Here is a 20,282-nt window from a genome sequence, read left to right as displayed (position 1 = left end):
ATCAGGTGACAAAAAGGAAAGTGGATGATGGATAGTTGCCAATTCTATATCCCAGCATTGCTCTAGCACCCTATTAGTCTTACGCTGTAAAAGAGACGGACAAGCGGACATGTTTAAAACAGTTTTAAAAGTGTATTTTAGACTGAAAGGAGCAAAAGTAAAAGTAAGAAGACATTGCAGTTAAAATGAAAATGTCTACATAAGACTAAAGGTTGAACAACAGTGCCCCCAAGAGAGTATCCAACTGCCCAGTTCAGTGCAGTGCTACTATATTCGTCCATGAAAGATAACTCCATATTTTTCTCTTACAAACTGGCAGAGACGGCAAACCAAGTCGACACATATCTAATTATTTTTAATCATCCAGTGTATCTGAATAATTTTGGATCAAAACAAAGAATCACACGAAGCAGTGCTTTTGTTCTGCAAGGCTTCACAAATGCAACTTTATTTCAAAGACTAATACTTTGGCCTCCTGTTTGTAAGTGACACCGAAGCCCAAGTGTATTATCATCAGACATGAAGGCAGAAGCTGTCAGCAGTGTGTCCATTAAAATAGAGCAGATCTAACAATGGCACATTGTATTCCATTCCTCATATTCCGGAAGGAAGTTGAGCGGCGAAACAGGAAACTCGAGGCGCCGTATATTAAAATAATCGGCCCGCATAGGGTCACATCTCAATGTCTGAAATCGCACATAAACTTATTAATAACTATATAAACGTAATAAGGATGCTAAAAATAAATAAAAAAATAAATATGTAATAATCCATGACTTTATTGGTGCAAATAATATTTTATATAATTTTTACTTGAATTTAAATACAAGTCAATTTGAGTCCATAAAGTTTATTTAAAACATAATGGGAATTAATACATATATTTATAGATATAAGTATAGAAATATAACATTTACATATCATAAAGCTGAATAAATATGCATGTTAGAAATGTCTTTCTTTCTTTATCACTTATATGTCGCTTTCATATACACACACACACGTTTGCTATCTCCAAGATGACTCCGTGACCTGTGTTGCCAAAAACACTCTCATCAAACTCCACTTCTTCAAACTATTCTCTCACCTGCTCCCATCATATCAATTCCTCCCTCTGTCTTTCTGGTGATAAACCCCCTGTGGTTTTGTACAGGAGCCTGGCTCTGTCTACTCCTAATGGACCTTCTGTCTGACCGCCCATCCGTCGCCCCTCTCTATGCTACCTCTGGATCCCAGGCCAAGCTTGTGTGTGTGAGGACTACTCAGCCTTAAGTGCACCTAAGAGCACCCTCTTGAAGAGTGCAAGCCAGACAGCGATGGTGTTTAAGAAGCGGTCTGTCTGCACCACAGCCTGTGGCAAACTCATAAGTGTCTATGCCATGTACGCTTTTCCGTGACTTAAACGCTCGCCTTGAGGAATTCATCGAGGGCTCTGTTAAAGTCTTTAAGAAAGCCCAAGAGCGTGTGTTTGTGTATGTAATATCAATTATTGATATTCGACTATCCCATCAATTGCATAAATCTTTAGCTAAAGTGTAGTGTTTTGTTGCTTGGTGGAATTAATGCAATGCCTGTTAGGCACATCACATAAAACAAAACCAGCATAACACATTATACTCTACGAACAAGCTTTTTTCTCTTTGTTGAGTTTCTTCTTAAAAGCCTTTCTGTAACTAAGCCCAGACATTAGACCCTCAACCTGACCAGGTGATAAATCTAGTAATGGCATTACACTAGCTCCTAAACTGCATCTAATAGGATCCAGCCTGAAAACAACAGGCAAAACTCCAACAGCTTTCTAGTCGTAGATACATTTGTTTCAGCTTAGGAGTTGAGAAAAAAGTTGTTTAACCAAACCAGGAGCTTTTATTCTGATCAGTCGCGACAATGAAGTGCTGTCAAGCATCTCAAGCTTTCTTTGAAAAAGGAATTAGTGCGGGACCACGTCTTAGAAATAATCCTATTATACAGGAGACTAGCGCTCTCTCCTGTCTCAATAAGGGGTCAGGGCCTTAGTGACCCTACACTTTAGCGGGACAATGGACTAGTGAATAACACAATGTCCCAATACAGCAGCTCACACAAGAGGCTTTTGTCTAGAGGACAACTAAATGCACTTTCCTGGCAATTGTTTGGCTTTGGTTTTAGACATACGAATAGATGATTCTTGAGGGAAAAATTAACATGTCATTTGTTTCTTTTTTCTAAATTTTACTAAGATTTTCCAAACTGATTTTAGGCCTCATATCTAGACAGAGGAATGTGAGGTTTTTTTTTCATGTCATGAGACATATCGCAGATAGCCTAGCAGAACCAAACCAGACAAGACAGCCACATTTTTTTGAGTATAAGAACAGCTACGTTTGTTTTCATCATCATCAAAAAAAAAAAAAAGAATAGACCATGAAACAGTAGCAAATCAGCAACATTCATCTTCATTAAATATTAAGCACATTATCAAAAATTGACAAGGAATATTTTACAGTAGGACAAGAAATTGAAAATACATTATGTTTCTATTTGATTGTTTGGATGAGGAGACAGAATTATCATCCTATAGTGCTACAGTCGAGCCTTGACTAGACCAGACCATCTAATCTCCACTGTTTTGATTAGCAATAAAACCATTCTAACAGTGGTGATTGGAAAGCCCATTAGGGGTTGATCAATCAAGCCAAATGCTCTGTTTAATAATTGATGATAGGCAGTTTACATGCAGTCTGTGGGGTAGGTTCTTTTGTGTTATTTTGGGCACCGCGTTCACATCAGTATTCACTGCATTAACTAACATGCTCTTCCTGTAGAACAGGGATGTTGGTAGGTGAGGAGAATAAATCCTAACTTGTGTTTGCTTTTCTAGGTTCTTAGCTGAGAAGTGTGAGAAATATTTCATCAGATCTTCGGATTAATGTATGCAAACAGCATGAACTACTTTGCTTTGAACTGAATTTTATAGAGCAAAGTTGCCCCTTGGCGCCACCTATATCAACACCACTTAGGCTACAGTAGAAACAATGATGCTTTGTTTGCCATATTCAATGGACTGCTGTTCCTCACCCGGATAAAGAGCAGACAGACATTAGAAATCTCCCTGTCTCTACTGTCAATCTAGACTCAGACCCAGGCGTAGGCTCAGGGGCATTGTTATAAATTACGATGGCCACAGACAACTCGTCTGTGCAGTGAGTCTGTCTCTAACCTCATTTTCCACTGCAACCTCTCGACGCTTGCTCCTTTGATGTACGCCACCATTACGCCTAATGGCCCTCAGCTCGCACAGGCTGTTGAGGCTTCATTAGGAGCTGATCAGGTGGCTTGGAGAACAGACATGTTACTAATAAATCAATGCCAAAGCCAAAGGAGTCTGTAGAGAGACTGGAACCATATGAGTCTGTGATCATCATGTCATGTATATGAATCCAAGCTCATAGCTTGTATGATAGCTTGCCAGCAAATCATGACTTGTCCATGAAATGTCAGCATCTACTAGCAAATCTGCTCCTTAACCTTCACTATTGACTTTCCAAATTGATGGCTGTCGTCTTGATCTACCACAATGATGCAGCTCAACAAGCCTAATACAAATATAAGAGATTGGCACACCACTTTCTTTGATTGGATCAGCACCAGCCACTACATTGGCCTTTTTTTTTGGAAAGGGAATTGCTTGAGGATTTCCTCCCAGTGTATCCTGGGGACAATTAGCGTTAGCGGTCAGCAAAACAAAGTCTGTCCATCTAAACCAATTACACTGCCTTAGTGGAGGCAACACTAGCCGGTGGCAGGGCGAATGGCTCCTGTACTGATTAACTGGCAGACACATTGACCTTTGGTGCCCCCTGATCTCCCTTAGGGGAAAACCACTGTCATAAGCGATAAATCCAGCCCTTGCTCCAGTTCAGCTTACGCAACATCCCATTAGACAAGTGGTGAGCATGGATAATAACATAAACATGGCTCCTGCTCCACTGAACTTTGTTGTGACTGTTTATATTATGATCAGATCAGAGAGTGATACAACTTGGAACCACACAAAAGGACTAATCGTGATGCGATTAGAAGTTCAGAGGAAGTCTTTTAGGATCTGGATTCGCTTTTGTCTTGAAGATTCAGGGATTTCAATAATAATGTGATTAGTCAGCTACACTTCTCTGAGACTCGTTTAATAAGGCTTTCTCCGAAGAACGTGCAATAACAAGGTATTATAACATAAATCTCAGTTATCATTTGGATCTTTTAATGGCAATTTCTTTAGACGGAAATAACTAATATCAATAACACTGTTGTTTATTGTACCTTTAAATAGTGTTACATATTTGTTTACGATTTATGGACGTCAAGAGATTATACTACAAAGATACAAAAATTAAAAAAAAAAAATACAAAGTAGGTCATAATATCGCATTTAAAAGGGTTTTATATCTTGAAAAGAAAATTGTCCACCATGATATCATGTCTCTTTCTTCCTGCACAGAACACACACATACCCTTATTGTGATTAATTCAATAACAAACTCCATTCTTCAGGGCTTCTGTAACCGAATCAGAGGGACAACTGGATCCATTATTACCCTGAGGAATGAGAAGGTTCTATCCTTTACGTCTGTCATAGAAAATTCGCATTTTGCCTTTTCCTCTTGCCTTTGATAGATCCCTTTGCTCCTGCCACCATTATACATGTCAAGTTGTAACAAAATTTCCACAAGCTGAAGCACAGGTTAAAATTAAGAACCATTATCCTGAATCATATTTGAAAATGTCAGAACAAAGCGGGAGGTGTGCCGTTGCTCTGGCTTCGGACCCTGTTTGACATCCCAGGCACTGATTGCATTATATTAATGTATCAATTAGACTGAATGTTATTGCCCTTTGACTGGGGATCAAAGCTGAGGCTCCTGAACACAGAGATCATCAGATTAGACAGGGCGACAGATACATAGCTAAAATAATCAGTCAAGGGTCCTTGGAGGGTCATGCGATGCCTGTTAAGAAACTTCAATGCTTTCATGTTGATCTGATAGCAGTGTTATTTCAGTTGTAATAAAGGACATCTGTAAGGGATGTTGGATACGGTCAGCATTTTAAAAATCATGTTTTATGATTAGGCCTTCTGCTAACTGTTTCAGCTCTATGAAGAAGTCTGTTGCTTCTGTAAACAGTGGCATAGCTTAAATGTTTGTGAAAAATAAAGCATATCGATATATATCACTGTTGGTATTGGTCCAGTATGCACTTGAACATGGACAATTCCTTTCTCTGGGGCCTAGAACTCATGAGTCAGGTGCAATTCATAACACCATGCACTTAATTTTAATGACTTTGCTCTGCACACTCAGGTGGGCACTCATGCTCTCTTTAAATACTGTGTGTTTATATTCCAGGAGTGCGTTTATTCCAGGGAAAAAGCTGTATTACTTCTGTACAATAAATAGGTTAATGGTAAAACCATATCTTAAAAATAAACAAATAGCTTTAGAAATTCTTCCCAAAATCATTTGGCCCAGGGACTCGTTTGGCCCGGGGACTGAAAGTGATGGACGGAGACTTACTGGGCTTCACAACAGAAAACTGAAACACAAACATGGTGTAATCCAATTTCCATGCACCGTAGATCACAGAGATGGAGGGATATCGTGATGTTTTAAAGTACTAAACAGCTCTTTTAATGTGGTTCTACAATCTTATACTATATAATGAATGTTGGTCATTACATACCGGATCTATCAGTCACATCATGGGGCAGATGGTTCCCTGTAATACGATGGGAATCTCACAGGGTTTCCATAAAAGAGCAGGATCACTCGAGCAGAATGTTCTCTCTGTATTTTAACTCTATGGAGTGCACAGAATGGGACCTCTGGTGTTTTATCATTACAATAGCATCACATGCATAATTAAAGGACAGTTGCAATCGCGCATTTCAACGATGCACATCGCCACATTTTACATTTACATTTCTCTCATTTAACAGACACACTAATCCAGAGTGACTTATAATTTATTTCAATTTATACAACTGAGCAATTGAGGGTTAAGGGCCTTGCTCAAGGGCCCAGCAATGGCAGCATGGTGGACCTGGCATTCAAACTCATGACCTTCCAATCAGTAGTCCAATGTCTTTACCACTAGGCTACCACATCCCCATATCCACATTTTAGCATCGTGATGCATCATATCAAGATGTATCGGTACACCTCTATTATTAGTAGTAGTTGACTTTAAAAACAAAGTCAATGGAACTTATATCTTAATGATTATTCAAAGAAACTGGCTTTACTTTAGTTTGCATTCATGTTTTATTGAATTTAAGGAGATAAAGAATATAAGGCTATGCTTGGAAAAGTATATATATGCGTTTCTAAGCTAATGTCTTATGTTTCTTAGCTAATGTCTTCTGAGTTCCTGTCTTATTGTAGCACAATCTCAATTCACACGAAGCGTGTGTCATTCCTTCAGACACCTACTCATCCCAACATGCCTCCCATTAGGCAGGTGATCCATCACACTCCAACTATCTCTCTCCTGCACTCAGACAAAGCCTGAGCCTGTCGCCTCACCCATCCGATGTTAACACACAGACTCGAGAGCTGCGGCCGAGAGGGAAGTGCTCCCTTGTCAATTTAACGCCATTACGCAAGGTGCGAGCTTAGTGGCTGTCAGGAACACTTCACACTCACTCCTGCTCTCAGATAAACAGCTCTGTAACCAATGAGGTGGACAAAATCTATGGAAAGACACAGCAACAGAATAAAATAATAACAAAACATAGGTAATGAGTCAGATTAGCAGATGAGCTCAGCGTTAATTATAGTTGAAGTGGAAGTTGTAGAAGTCAAAACAATTTAGAATAATTTACACAAGTCTTCAGGATGTTGTTATCTCAAGGTCTGCTTACCAATTTGTGCCATTTCTATATTAGCTCCTGGTTACACTTGCGCAACGCAAATCTGACTATGGCTCATCAGGATAAACCATATAAATAATTACTAAATTAATATAATATTATTGAGCTTTAGTGCAAAGTGCAAACCAAAACATATGTATGGTGCATAAAATAATGTCTAATTCACAAGATTCTTATTTTGTTGCTTTTATTTTAGATTAGGTCTCCTTTTATGAGGTTAAGCACACTGTCTATATGTAAATGAGCTGGATAAACAAACATCCCACAGTTTGTTGAATTTTATTGTAATTTACTTGATTTGATTTTATAATCTTAAATATTCAAAAGGACGTGTTTGGAAACTCTGCTTAACGCACGTGGTAATAACAACCATGTATACATTCAGACTGTGGACTGTGGCGCCACCTGGTGGATGATGACAACACTGCAGCTCAAAACCAGCTTAGTAACACTGGGGTGCAATTACCTAGTTAAGTTTGCAATAATTTTAACATTTATGACAATACAAAAGTCAACAAGCAACACTGGTTGTTTTATCTTTAACTAAGGACCAAAATAAAGAATTTTCAAATAACAACAGTGACATACTGTTGATTTTTTGGATCATTGAGCAAGCCTCTAGAGTCTAGACCAAGTTGTTGGGCGACTTTTGTTTGTGGTCCAAACATAGGGCCAAATTGTCCAAAGTCAAATAATACATTAGACTGGAAATGTATAAATATAATCCAAGTACCTGTGGGAGCCCCAGTTGGCAGCTGTTGAAATGTTATGGAAGGAGAATCTAAATAACTAGACACAAAAGGAGCCCCAATATGGTGATATCCAAATTCAAGCATTTATTAGTAATACAGGTTACATTGTGAAAAACATTTTCATTCATTCATTCATTCATTTTCTACCGCTTATCCGAACTACCTCGGGTCACGGGGAGCCTGTGCCTATCTCAGGCGTCATGGGGCATCAAGGCAGGATACACCCTGGACGGAGTGCCAACCCATCGCAGGGCACACACACACTCTCATTCACTCACACAGTCACACACTAGGGACAATTTTCCAGAGATGCCAATCAACCTACCATGCATGTCTTTGGACCGGGGGAAGAAACCGGAGTACCCGGAGGAAACCCCCGAGGCACGGGGAGAACATGCAAACTCCACACACACAAGGTGGAGGCGGGAATCGAACCCCGACCCTGGAGGTGTGAGGCGAACGTGCTAACCACTAAGCCACCAAGCCATTTTTTATATTTGCACACATACATCTTTAGTGACTATTTGATTATTTTTTCAGTCACATACATTGGATATTCATGGTCTCTCCTTCACGACAGCTCTTGCCCAGTTTCTCCACCCAATTTCATCTTCACAAATCATTTACCAATATATACTTTCCATTATTTTTGAGAACTTTTTTTCAAGTTGCTGAAGCATATTGTACTTTTCAGTTTCGGTCTCTTCATCTGGCAGTGAAAGCCATATAGGTTGCTGGTTTCCTGGCAAAATGGCCTTAATAAACTGCCTGTTTTCTTCCGGTTGTGTATTAAACATAATCTCCATTTGCTCCGCAATCTCTATTTTTATCTTATTTTCACTTCTCGTGTGGGTAACTATTTTTACATGTGGTTCACTATTGTCAATTTTCTCTAGAGATTTTAGGTCATTTTCAAACTCCTTATCAAACTGCACAGACTTTTCTAGAGCTTTATGGATTCGACTTTGCATTTTCCTAATCTGGGCATGTCTTTCCTTCATATTACTAATAATCTGATATTTCTCAGATCCATTTCTATTCCCTTCCACCATCTTCTCTATGTTCTTCAACAGCTCTGAGACTTGAGAACCGTCTCCACTCTCCTTAATGTTGAGACAGTAAAACCTGTTCCCACATTTCTCTAGGACCTTCTCTAGTTTCTGGTCTTTTGACTGGATAAGCTCCTCAATCTTCTTCTTCTGAAGCTCATCAGAAACAGTGAAAAGGATCAAGGTGTATCTCTGATATCTCATTCCAAAAATCTTTTCCATCTTCCTGAGTGTCATTTGTGTTTCATCTTCACTGAGCACTTTGTCTTCTAAGTACTTTACAGGTATGACCAGGAGAAAGGCTTGTGGTTCCAAAGTCTGGCTCAGTTCATCTAGAGAAAGTTCAGGAGAATCGAGGTCCACCACCATTACCTTTATCCCAGCTATATCCTGTGTGCTCTCGCTCTGCTGGGTGACTGTAGCTGTACATGCCGCTGCATTGCTCATTTCCTCTTTGCCAATGATAATGTTTTTTGCTGCAGTATTATTAGATTCATCTCCCCCCAGCAGCACCAACTTCAGTTCTGTTGCGATAATTAACTCTGAAAAAAAAAAAAAAGATGTATTTTTACTCAAACAGAAGTAGAAGAACTTATAATATAATGTTTCATGGCTAAGCATCAGGAACACAAAAAAGATTCTCATGTAGCACACAATAATTTACATTTTAAAAATCCATTCAGTAATCAAACCATACACTTACCATTATTTGTACATAATTGAAGTGATTTTTTTTCCAATATTTCCTTTTTAAAATCTTCCAGTTCTTTTTTTTTCTGACATGCTTGATCTGTAGCTAAAAAAGCATATAATTGAACACGTTTGAACATTTGTGAACATACAGGAATGAATAAAGTGTAAATCATTTTTATTATATATACAGATGAGAGGACATACAGTATATGCCTTGTACTTTGGCTAAGCTGGTATTGGTTGCTTTAATTTACTGTTTTAGTATTTTTTACATCATTACACTTACCAGCATCAAATTCAGATGCACCCTCTTCTTTCTGGCTTCCAGATAGCTGTTGATATAGTAGTGAATTTGAATGAATGGTCTGTATTAATACACCATGTCTTATAGGCATTTGAAACAAAAAAAAATTAAATGGTGTAAGACTGCATACTACTGTATATAAACAAATTCAGAAGGAAAATAAAAGGAAAGTAACAAATAGAAGAAATGAATCAAATGCATTCATGTTTTTTGTGACTTAAGTGTTTCCGTACTCACCTGTGTGCTAGAACTTTGTTCACCTTTTCTCTCTCTTTTCCACAATGTTATCAGAATATGTCCATTGTTTAAAGCACTATTTCAAACTGAATTTAATTGAACTGAATTTACCTTCTTTGCCCAAGGGTAGTTTTTGTACCTAATTAAATAAACAAAGTAAATATAATCTGAAAGCAGAATTGTTCTAAGACATGAACCCACCATGAAAAACAAACAATTTTCATGCAGTAGTTGAACTCTTGAAATGACTATGGTTAGAGAGTCTGACTCGTAACCCTAAGGTTGTGGGTTCGAGTCTCGGGCCGGCCACGACTGAGGTGCCCTTGAGCAAGGCACTGAACCCCCCAACTGCTCCCCGGGCGCCGCAGCATAAATGGCTGCCCATTGCTCCGGGTGTGTGTGTGTTCACTGCTGTGTGTGTGCACTTTGGATGGGTTAAATGCAGAGAACAAATTCTGAGTATGGATCACCAAACTTAGCCGTATGTCACGTCACGTCACTTTCACTTTGATTTTTCTGGTGAAACACCGTAGCTTTTAGCACTGTTGAACAATTTTTTAGTACTTTGTGTTCTTATAACTTTGACTAAACAGCACCCCTTATTCAAAGGTATTCAAATATACAAATATAGAGTAAAGATGAAATCAAATGTATGAACTTTTTTGTAATTAATAAAATATTATATACCTTTGTTTTTATCTGCATTTGAATGTGGTCAATTGCTCGGGTATTTTTATAGCAGTGCAGTAATCCCTGATCTTCATTGAACAGACAGTCGACTGTTACCATAAATTAATCATTTATCTAATTTATCAGTGTGATAATGTCCATTCATTCACTTTAACTGCCTGGTTAGATTTATGTTGGTTTAAACTATGCTATTAGTCTAAAGTCTAATGTCTATATTGCAGGGGAAACAGGAAATGACACGAGGGGACAAGACATGAATCAAAACATGAATCATGAATCAAAACATGGTAATTTCAAACCTTTTATCACATTTTTTTTACAGACTTTGTGTGCTCACTAAGGTCATATATTCAGTTATTTTAAAATAAAAAATTAAAGTCTATATTGCAGGGAAACAGGAAATGATGCTAGGGGCAGAGACCATAGATATCTATACACTAGATGTCGCATTGGGATCCTAAAAATGCGTCAAAACCGCCGCCATCTTTGTACGGTGCTCCTTTACCTCAAATGCATGGACGATGACGGACTTCTGTGCTGCATATGGTTGTTCAAATAAAAGAAATCTAAAAACCAGACAGCAGGGGATTACATCTCACAAGTGAGAATATGTTTTATGATACTGAATGTTAGGAAATTATATTTCTGGTTACATTGGTTTGTTTCAGTCCTTGGTTAACGACCACAGCTAATCCAGGCTAGTTACCCATTAGTATTTGACAGTTAGGAAAACCGACAATGTTTGTAGATTCTGAAACTCTTAATAAGGACATTAAAAATTGACCCATGCTTTTTTGCTTAAAGGTGAAAAGACCCAACTATGTATGTTCTGTAAGATTCCCTTATCTGTCAAACATATTTTATTAGATTGTCCTGGACTTAACACAAGCAGAATGCTCTTTTATCAAGTTACTGCACTAAAGGACATATTTAATGACATTATGTCTGAAAAGGTTTTGGATTTTTTTTTATCGTATGTTAATTAAAATAAAAAATTGTATAATATGACTTGCTGTTTATATTTGTTTTGTTTTGTTTTTATTGCATTTATATGATATTTGTGTTTTTGTAATTAAATTTGTGCCATGAAAATAGCTTTTGATTGCTGACATGGCATTAAATAAAATAATCTGAATCTGTTTGTAGTGATAAACAGAGACAAGTTGCAGTTGCAGCACTAAACACTTTTTGTTTTAAATGGTTAACTCAGCTGACAGTCCTGGAAAGATGTCACCAGTTAGGTTGGCAGTTCAGCCTCAAAGTCAAACTTTGTGAGTTTTTTTTTGGTTTTTGTGACTTTAGTACATACTTATTTAATGTGGCAAAAGTATTGCGGGAAAAGAATAAATAAAAGATTGAACAGTCTTTGGCACCTCAACTATCTAACTTTCACATTATGTTCCTCTCAAATTTGTGATTTGCTTCCACCTGCAAATTGCTTTGTGTATCATATTTAATAAACCAGTACAATTTAAATGTTTAAATGAACATGTATAGTCACACCATTGTAGCAGTGTTGCATGCAGTAGGCTATAAGGTAAGTAGTGATTGTTCATTTAAAGTTTATTCAAGTGGAAGAATGTAACTAATAAACTTAGACCTACTAGCACTATGCATTATATTTTGAAAAAGTAGATTATCTTAATATCAAAACCTTAAGTTTTCTCTGTACTTAATGATAAATACATGTCTGACCGTTGGAACGAACCAAAAAAAAAACTAGAAATCGCATTCATGACGGGTCCCCTGTACCAAGATGGCGGCTCAGTTGACGCATTTGCTCCAATGTACAGTACTGCCCTATACAATGCGACATCTAGTGTATATATCTATGGGCAGAGACAAGACATGAATCAAGACATGAATCATGAATCAAAACATGAATCAAAACATGGTTATTTCAAACCTTTTGTCACATTTTCCTTACAGACTTTGTGTGCTCACTAAGGTCATACATTTAGTTATTTTTAAATGTAAAAAATGAATTATTTGAAATCAACAATAAATTGAATTTGACACTGAGGGCACGTGACTACAGTTCACAGCAGAATAACAAGTGGCTGTACTACATCTATTTGATTATCGTGTCCTCATAAACTCATAAACTCTTCCACACCCTTTTATTTAGCATTAAATTATTCATATAAAATAAATTTTATTGTAAGGAAACATTTTGTTTATTATGTAGGTCCTTTAAAATTCTCTCTAAAAAAAAGCTTAGAAAACTGTACCACAGCCAGCCACTAGGGGGCATCAGAAACACTTTCTTCCCTTTTGACGCCAAGTTGTCTCATGACTCAAGGGCAACTGCCGTCTGGTAACTATATATTAGCCTATTTAGTTGTCTGACTTTCTGTACGAGTGAAATTAAAATGAATGTGTTAATCTTCGTGTCAGAGCCATTGACATAACTTGGAATTAAAAACCTTTTAGCTGCTGATGACTGATGAAGTTAACATATAATATATTATGTATATATACATAATACATATGTATTATATACATATGTATATATGTAAAACATAGTAATATATGGTAATATGAGCACATATAATACGATATAACTTATACAACTATATATATTTCTACCGCAGATATATTTCATGCATGAATGCATATAGCTGCAAAAAGAACCTACCTCCACTGTTCTCCCCAATGTCTGTGCTGAAACACATTATACAGGAAAAAACATTTATTTATTTATTTATTTATTTATTATTATTATTATTATTATTATTATTATTATTATTTATTAAAGATAAATTATATTATTAATGATTCAGTTTTTAACAGATGAAGTGGACAATCTAATACTGTAGATCTAATAGTGTCTACAATTTTTTATAAATTCCTACATTTTAATAATATTAACTGATAAACGTTCGCCAATAAACAAAATTCAGTAAAAAAAGATTTGATAATGTTATTTGTAGGCACAAATATCATTATGAATTCTCACACAATATTGTACAACTTCTTAAGAACTTTGTAGAAGCCAAAATGTAATGTTTAATGTAAAGCCAAAATTCAGGGTTTTTATAAGGAGAAAAGACAAAACTTTACTCTATTAATCGACTCAAGTAGGGAGCTTCTTTATTTAACATTTTTTCTTAAAATTTGTATACTTACCAGGCGCCTGGTGACTTTTAGCTCCATGGCTTATTATCACAGAGCCTGTAGTAGTTGTTACAGTTACATCACTTTCAACCTTGTAGTCAATTTTTCCTACTGCTGCACATTTTATTTCATAATCAGTGCCTGCATTAAGATTTGACAGTGTAACACTCTCATCAGTCACAGTCTGAGATTTCCAGCTATTCTCTTGTTCCATTTTGTGAAGTAGTTGCATCCTCAGTGTAGCAGCACACAAAGAGCTCATCTTTACCCTTATGCTGTTATCTGTGACATATTCAACAGTTGGAGGTTTTGGCTTTGATGGAGGAACAAAACAGGTAACTTCACTGCATCCATTTTCATATATTAGAACACAGGAGCCGGGTTTATCTGGTGTTTGAGGCACACTCTCAACAATAAACCTTGTGTTTTTATTACTTTTATTTAAATTGATCAAATCCTTAAAAATCTTCAGATTATTCTTCATGCACTTGAGCTCCTCAAGGGTCCATGATTTTTCCTGAAAATCTAGACTGAGTGTATTTTCACTGGGTTTTTTTACTGTTGAAGGTTTCAGGTAGATCTCTTGTTGGGTCAGGAGAGGCTCTGGGTGCTGAAGACAGGTAAAAGTGTAAGAAACCAAATTCTCTACATTCAAGTCTAATAAATATTTGTCTCTGTCTGCATTCACTTCTGCTCCAAGTTCCTTGAGCTGCTTTAGCAGTGCTTTTATTTGGTTAGATTTTTCTTCTTTCATTGTTATCCACTGCTGGACATCACAGCTTCTAAAAGGAGACTTCTCGTGGGATTCTAGAAGTTCACTTAGGTCTTTTATATCTGTTTTACCTCCTCGGATTTCTGGCAGGATGGACCGCAGATTGATCATGAAATCTTTTTTATACTCAGTGCAGAATTTCTGAAAGTCCTGAACAAGATTGTGAAATGTGCCAAATGTTTTTGCCACTGTGTCTTCCATCAGGTCACCACATCTCATTGATGTGGCATTCAAATCCTCAATTACCGATTCCACAGCTCTAATTAGATCTGTAGAGATGTTTCTTTGAGGTTTGGCTGCTCTTGAGTCCAGTTTATCCAGAGGATAAAGCCAAACTTTAACTGGAACTGCATGTTCTCCATTTTCTCCAAGCATCTTTGGAAGATCATGATAAACCTTCACAGCACCTTCAAACGTTGTTGGATTTGAGGACAACTTGAAATCACCATAAAATGTACAATTCATTTGTCCTACTGCAGCCTTTTCATGTTCATTCATGTTTAACTCTACCTGTGCCCCAGTAAAACAAAGGAACTTTAGCTTGTCAGCAGCGATTTTTACATCTCCCTGTACATCTTTTGTCTCATCTGATAAATTCATCTCTTTATCTAATACAAAGTAGGCATCTGCTCCATACAAAACTGCTACAACCACATGTGTTGCCATATCATGATCAAACAGCTCATGGTGATCGATTTGTCCTTGTGCCAGATGTTCCATAGTCAACTGCTCGAATTTGGTGGTTGTCTTATAATGCAGCGTCAACCTTTGTTGTATAAATGACTTTTTAGTATCATTGAAATATCTGGCTGCACCACTAACACTGATAATCCCACACAAAAGACTTAGTTTCAGTTCACCATCAACTTTCAGTTGTTTAGATTGTTGTGTCTGAATTGTGTCTGAAGTTGCAACTGTGAACTCTGTGTTATGTTGCGGTCTAACATCTTTGTTATGCTGCAGCTGTTGTTGATCCCAAAGTGTTATTCCTGTTAGCAAAATAATAATAGCTTAGTTCATGGTTGTTGAAAATGATGCTTAGAGTGTGATTAAGTACTTTGTTCTGGTCTCATTTATATATTTATATATGTATACCCTTTAATATTATCTCATTGATATATATATATATATATATATATATATATATATATATATATATATATATATATATATATATATATATATATATACTATATGCTCTAATGTATACAGTATGTATGAGTTTATAGAAATAATAGGTGACAATAGTAAAAATCTATCCTAATCAGCATGTGTGTATTCAATAAAACAAAAAGTCACAATAATTTAATAATTATACCTGGTACTATTGAATCATTTCTGCAGTCGTACAGCATTCCCAGCTGAAGCGGCCTCCCCAGGGCTACAGTTTCTATTATATGTTCTCGTACAGAAGCCATGTTCAAGGATAACTTCGTGATTATGCCATGAAACAATGAAATAAAAAAACAAACTTCAGCCAAAAGCTAGTTTGTTACAAGTACTTAGAATGTACTTATGCTTACATCATGTACAGGAAATGTGTAAGTTAACATATTTCATGTTCAGATAAAATAAAGCTATTAAAAGTAGCATGTACGCTTGCAGAATTAAATGTGCAGTTTGCAATTTTTACAGCCTGGCCATCACTCATACTTCCACTCTGTTACCACATTTCCTCTGTTGCCACAAAGCTGTAAACACAAAATACAAAGTAATTGCCTGCTATAGCACAAAGGCAATGTTAGATAGTATCAATAGAACTTTTGTAAAATATTTACTCAGTGCAACTTATGACATCCAAGTGACAGATATAACAGCAACAGGACAGAAAAAATAAATATATATTAAAATATACTATAAAACTTTGAAATGCCTGAAGACTGCAGTCCACCAATCGTCACCATCAAATTCAACTGAACTTGAGCAGTTCTGTAAAGAAGAGTGGGCAAGAATTGAGAAGACCAGATGTGCAAAGTTGGTAGAAACGTATCCCAACAGACTAAAGGTTGTAATTAAAGCCAAAGGTAGTTCAACAAAATAAAAATGCTGTTAAAGCTTTCACATGGATGTTATAAGCTGCACTTATATCATCCACTGTATATGTGTTTTTAAAGTTTTCTCAGAAACACACACATCCCACACCCATAGCCATCCCCTTATCATTTTATATTTGAAAACAAAATGATATCACATTAAGATTACTCAGATACTGACTGATGCAGGCATTACAGTAAACCAGAAAAAACCTACAATATTCACTTTGCAAGTTACATATTGTCCCTAAAAGCCTTGGAAATCTGTCTGACTATCAAAATATATATTAGGCCATCTTTATATCTCTAGTATTAAATAACCCCACTATACGGCATACAATAGTAAATGGTTTATCAGACATACAACAATTAACATGGTTGTAAGTGACTGTTATAAACAGGAAACTCTACATCCTGAGTAAAGAATATCAGAATTACATGGTATCAGAATTAAAAAAAGGCTAAACCAATATCACACACACACACACACACACACACACACACACACACACACACACACACACACACACACACACACACACAAAGACACACACAAAACACAGCAAACTTACTATACACATGTCTTTCGAACTGTCCTTTAGAACATCTGTACCTTTCACTTTCATTATCATTTGTGTATCGAATTCTCTCTTAACCCTCTCACTGCCAGATATCTTAAATTGCCTTAAAGAATGTAAACTACAGATTCCTTTAACTCTTCAAGTCTCACATTTAAATACCTTTTCCTGTGTCTCAGGGTTGGGTGAGAAGGTTCATAGTCGACATTTTATTTCAGCACAACGGTGTGAGAAATGTATACATATGAGTGTGATTTTAGTTTTACTTTCATTCCTGAAAGGAAATATGATTCTCTCCATCCATTTTGTGTAGCTCTTTTCCTACGTAGAGAGCCAAGAACTTATCCCAGGGGACTTGGGGCACAACCCATGGTAGGACACAATCATACCAATTTTGAAATGCCAATCAGCCTACAATGCATGCAAATCAGATTACCCAGAGGAACGCATGGAGGAGAACATGCAGGACAGGAATCAAGTCCATAATCATGAGCTACAAGCCTGTATATATTAATGATCAACCATACTGTAGTTACATAGAAATGGATACTATATACTAGTATATAGTATACTACTATATACTATCTCCTATACTTCCGTGGTTGTTTTGCCTAACTGAGGTCTGTCTTTATTCTCAAGTTGTTTATCACTTTCCTCTTCCTGTGTCTCAGGCTCAGTTGGATTAGACTCTTCCACACAAGGCTGTTGGTTTTCAGTAACATCCTTATGTTATTCTTTACTGTCTATTAACATTGCATCTGCTTCATGAAGATTGTTTGAATAACTCTGTACATCTTGAACAGTTTCTTTCTCTTTCAGCTCGATGCCTCGAATCATCTGATTTTTCCTCAATTAATTCTTTATTCTTCTCCACATATTTAATCTCTCTTTCCTCTCCTTCTGGTTGTGATTCCTGTATCTGTGTATAATCCAGAACCGTCTGATGTTCCTCATATGGAGATCTATTTTTCTCTAATTCACTATTTGTAGCTTTAGATATGCTGCCCTTTTTTCTTGGGTGAGATGGTCATTGTTTTTCAAGTCTATGTTTTCATTCCCTTGCTGCCTTGCTGATTGTCTCTACCTGTTGGTGTTCCATTTCCTCTGATTTACTGTTTAATTCCAGATGAGGTTTTGTCTTATGGAATTTTTCATTCCCTTTAAAAAAGCATAAACATATGTGAGACACACTAACAGCCAAACAGACATAGAGACAGACTGATTAATTGCTTTACTGATTAAATCCATCACACTCACCTGTGTTTGCTTCTTCTTCTTCTTCTTCTTCTTGTTTCTTCTCCTGTGAAAATAATAAAGGACATCATGTTACATTTGTGTCTAGTTCCTTTTTAACTTCTGTTTTCTTCCAGTTCATTTTTACCTGTTTTAATTGTGTGCCCTTCGGTTCCAGGATCTTAGGACCTTCGGCCAGAAGACTCTCTTTTTCCTTACGCAGTTTGTTCAGATTCTCTAGTTGTGTGTTTTTCTCCTCCACGTGTCGCTGACTGTCTTCTAACACCTTCATTGTTTTGTCCAGTTCAGCTCTTGTCTGTTTGAGCTGTTTCTCCTTCTCTTCCAGTGTCTTGTCCTTCTTCTGAAGTGTTTGTGTATTTTCTGTCAGAAGTCTGACTTTCTCCTGAAGTTGTTTATCTCTTTCTGTGAGTTTAATATCCAGTTCTTTCACCACACTCTTCAGTTGTCTCTCTTTTTCTTCCAGTTGCCCTGAAAGATCTCTGTTTTTTTCCTCTAAATCAGTTTTCTGTTTCTCCGATATGATTATCATCTCCTTTAAACACTCTAAATCCTCTTCATTTTCTTCAGCTAATTTTTTATTCATCTCATTTCTTTTCAGAATTTCCTCAACAATTTCTATTTTGTTCAGCTGTTGATTTTTCTCATGTGGAGTATTTTTTCCTTCCTGTGTCTCATTACTCACTATCATTTTCTTTGGTTTTATTTTTGTGTTATTAAGTTCTTCATCTTTCTCTTCATTGACTCTTGTTCTTTTACTCAGTTCTATACAACACACACACACACACACACACACACACACACACACACACACAGTGATTGGTTTTGTTGAATGACTGGTTGGTTGATTGATAGCTTTTATTTTTTACATTACTTTTAAAACCTGGCTGTAAGAAACAAAATCTGTCTCACTCAACTTGGAGGAATCTAATATCCTCAACCTGTTGGTGTTCCATTTCCTCTGATTTACTGTCTAATTCCAGATGAGGTTTTGTCTTATGGAATTTTTCATTCCCTTTAAAAAGCATAAACGTATGTGAGACACACTAATAGCCAAACAGACATAGAGACAGACTGATTAATCGCTTTACTGATTAAATCTATCACACTCACCTGTGTTTGCTTCTTCTTCTTCTTTTTCTCCTTCTTTTTCTCCTTCTTTTTCTTTTTGTTTTTTCTCCTGTGACAACAGTAAAGGACATCATGTTACATTTGTGTCTAGATCCCTTCTAACTTCTGTTTTCTTCCAGTTCATTTTTACCTGTTTTAATTGTGTACCCTTCGGTTCCAGGATCTTAGGACCTTCTGTCAGAAGTCTGTCTTTCTCCTGAAGCTCTTTGTCTCTTCCCATTAGCTGTGTCTCTCTCTCAGTTAGAAGAATCTCTTTCTCTTCAAGCTGTTGTTGTTTTCCTGCTAACTCAGATTTCTGTTGCTCCACTATGATCATGGTGTCCTGTAGTTGTCTCTGCTTGTCCTGCAGCTCCTGTCCCAGTGTGTCCAGTTTATTTGTACTGGTTTCCAGCTCTTTATCGTTGTTCTTCAGCTGTGTTTCTTTCTCCTTCAGCAGTTTGTTCAGATTCTCTAGTTGTGTGTTTTTCTCCTCCACGTGTCGCTGACTGTCTTCTAACACCTTCATTGTTTTGTCCAGTTCAGCTCTTGTCTGTTTGAGCTGTTTCTCCTTCTCTTCCAGTGTCTTGTCCTTCTTCTGAAGTGTTTGTGTATTTTCTGTCAGACGTCTGTCTTTCTCCTGAAGCTGTTTGTCTCTTCCCATTAGCTGTGTCTCTCTCTCAGTTAGAAGACTCTCTTTCTCTTCAAGCTGTTGGTTTTTTCTGCTATCTCAGATTTCTGTTGCTCCACCACGATCATCATGTCCTGTAGTTGTCTCTGCTTGTCCTGCAGCTC

At 36.8% G+C, this 20,282-nt stretch overlaps 2 protein-coding genes across 3 annotated transcripts; both read right to left on the bottom strand.

The window, feature by feature from the left end:
• Window positions 1-7,167: 7,167 nt before the first annotated feature.
• Window positions 7,168-18,370, bottom strand: LOC132841159 (verrucotoxin subunit beta-like). Of its 2 annotated transcripts, none has more exons than XM_060863385.1 (7): window positions 18,214-18,370; window positions 15,837-15,948; window positions 13,759-15,507; window positions 13,268-13,293; window positions 9,685-9,730; window positions 9,409-9,501; window positions 7,168-9,247 (listed from the first exon to the last, which is right to left on the bottom strand). In XM_060863385.1, exons 1-7 carry the CDS (start codon window positions 18,226-18,228, stop codon window positions 8,280-8,282), a joined length of 3,009 nt encoding a protein of 1,002 aa, XP_060719368.1. In that variant the 5' UTR covers window positions 18,229-18,370; the 3' UTR covers window positions 7,168-8,279. The 2 variants fall into 2 exon arrangements, with proteins under 2 accessions (XP_060719368.1, XP_060719367.1); XM_060863384.1 differs by lacking the exon at window positions 18,214-18,370 and adding an exon at window positions 17,124-17,303.
• Window positions 18,371-18,386: 16 nt separating this feature from the next.
• Window positions 18,387-20,151, bottom strand: LOC132841210 (trichohyalin-like). Its single transcript, XM_060863483.1, has 4 exons — window positions 19,642-20,151; window positions 19,494-19,560; window positions 18,511-19,395; window positions 18,387-18,429 (listed from the first exon to the last, which is right to left on the bottom strand). The coding sequence occupies exons 1-3, from the start codon at window positions 20,149-20,151 to the stop codon at window positions 19,289-19,291; spliced, it is 684 nt and encodes a 227-aa protein (XP_060719466.1). The 3' UTR covers window positions 18,387-18,429; window positions 18,511-19,288.
• Window positions 20,152-20,282: the final 131 nt, after the last annotated feature.

This window comes from Tachysurus vachellii, chromosome 26, assembly GCF_030014155.1.
Source record: "Tachysurus vachellii isolate PV-2020 chromosome 26, HZAU_Pvac_v1, whole genome shotgun sequence".
Classification (NCBI taxonomy): Eukaryota; Metazoa; Chordata; class Actinopteri; order Siluriformes; family Bagridae; genus Tachysurus; species Tachysurus vachellii.
The sequence above is the reverse complement of the archived record's forward strand: the minus strand, read 5'-3'. Positions and strand labels throughout refer to the sequence as shown.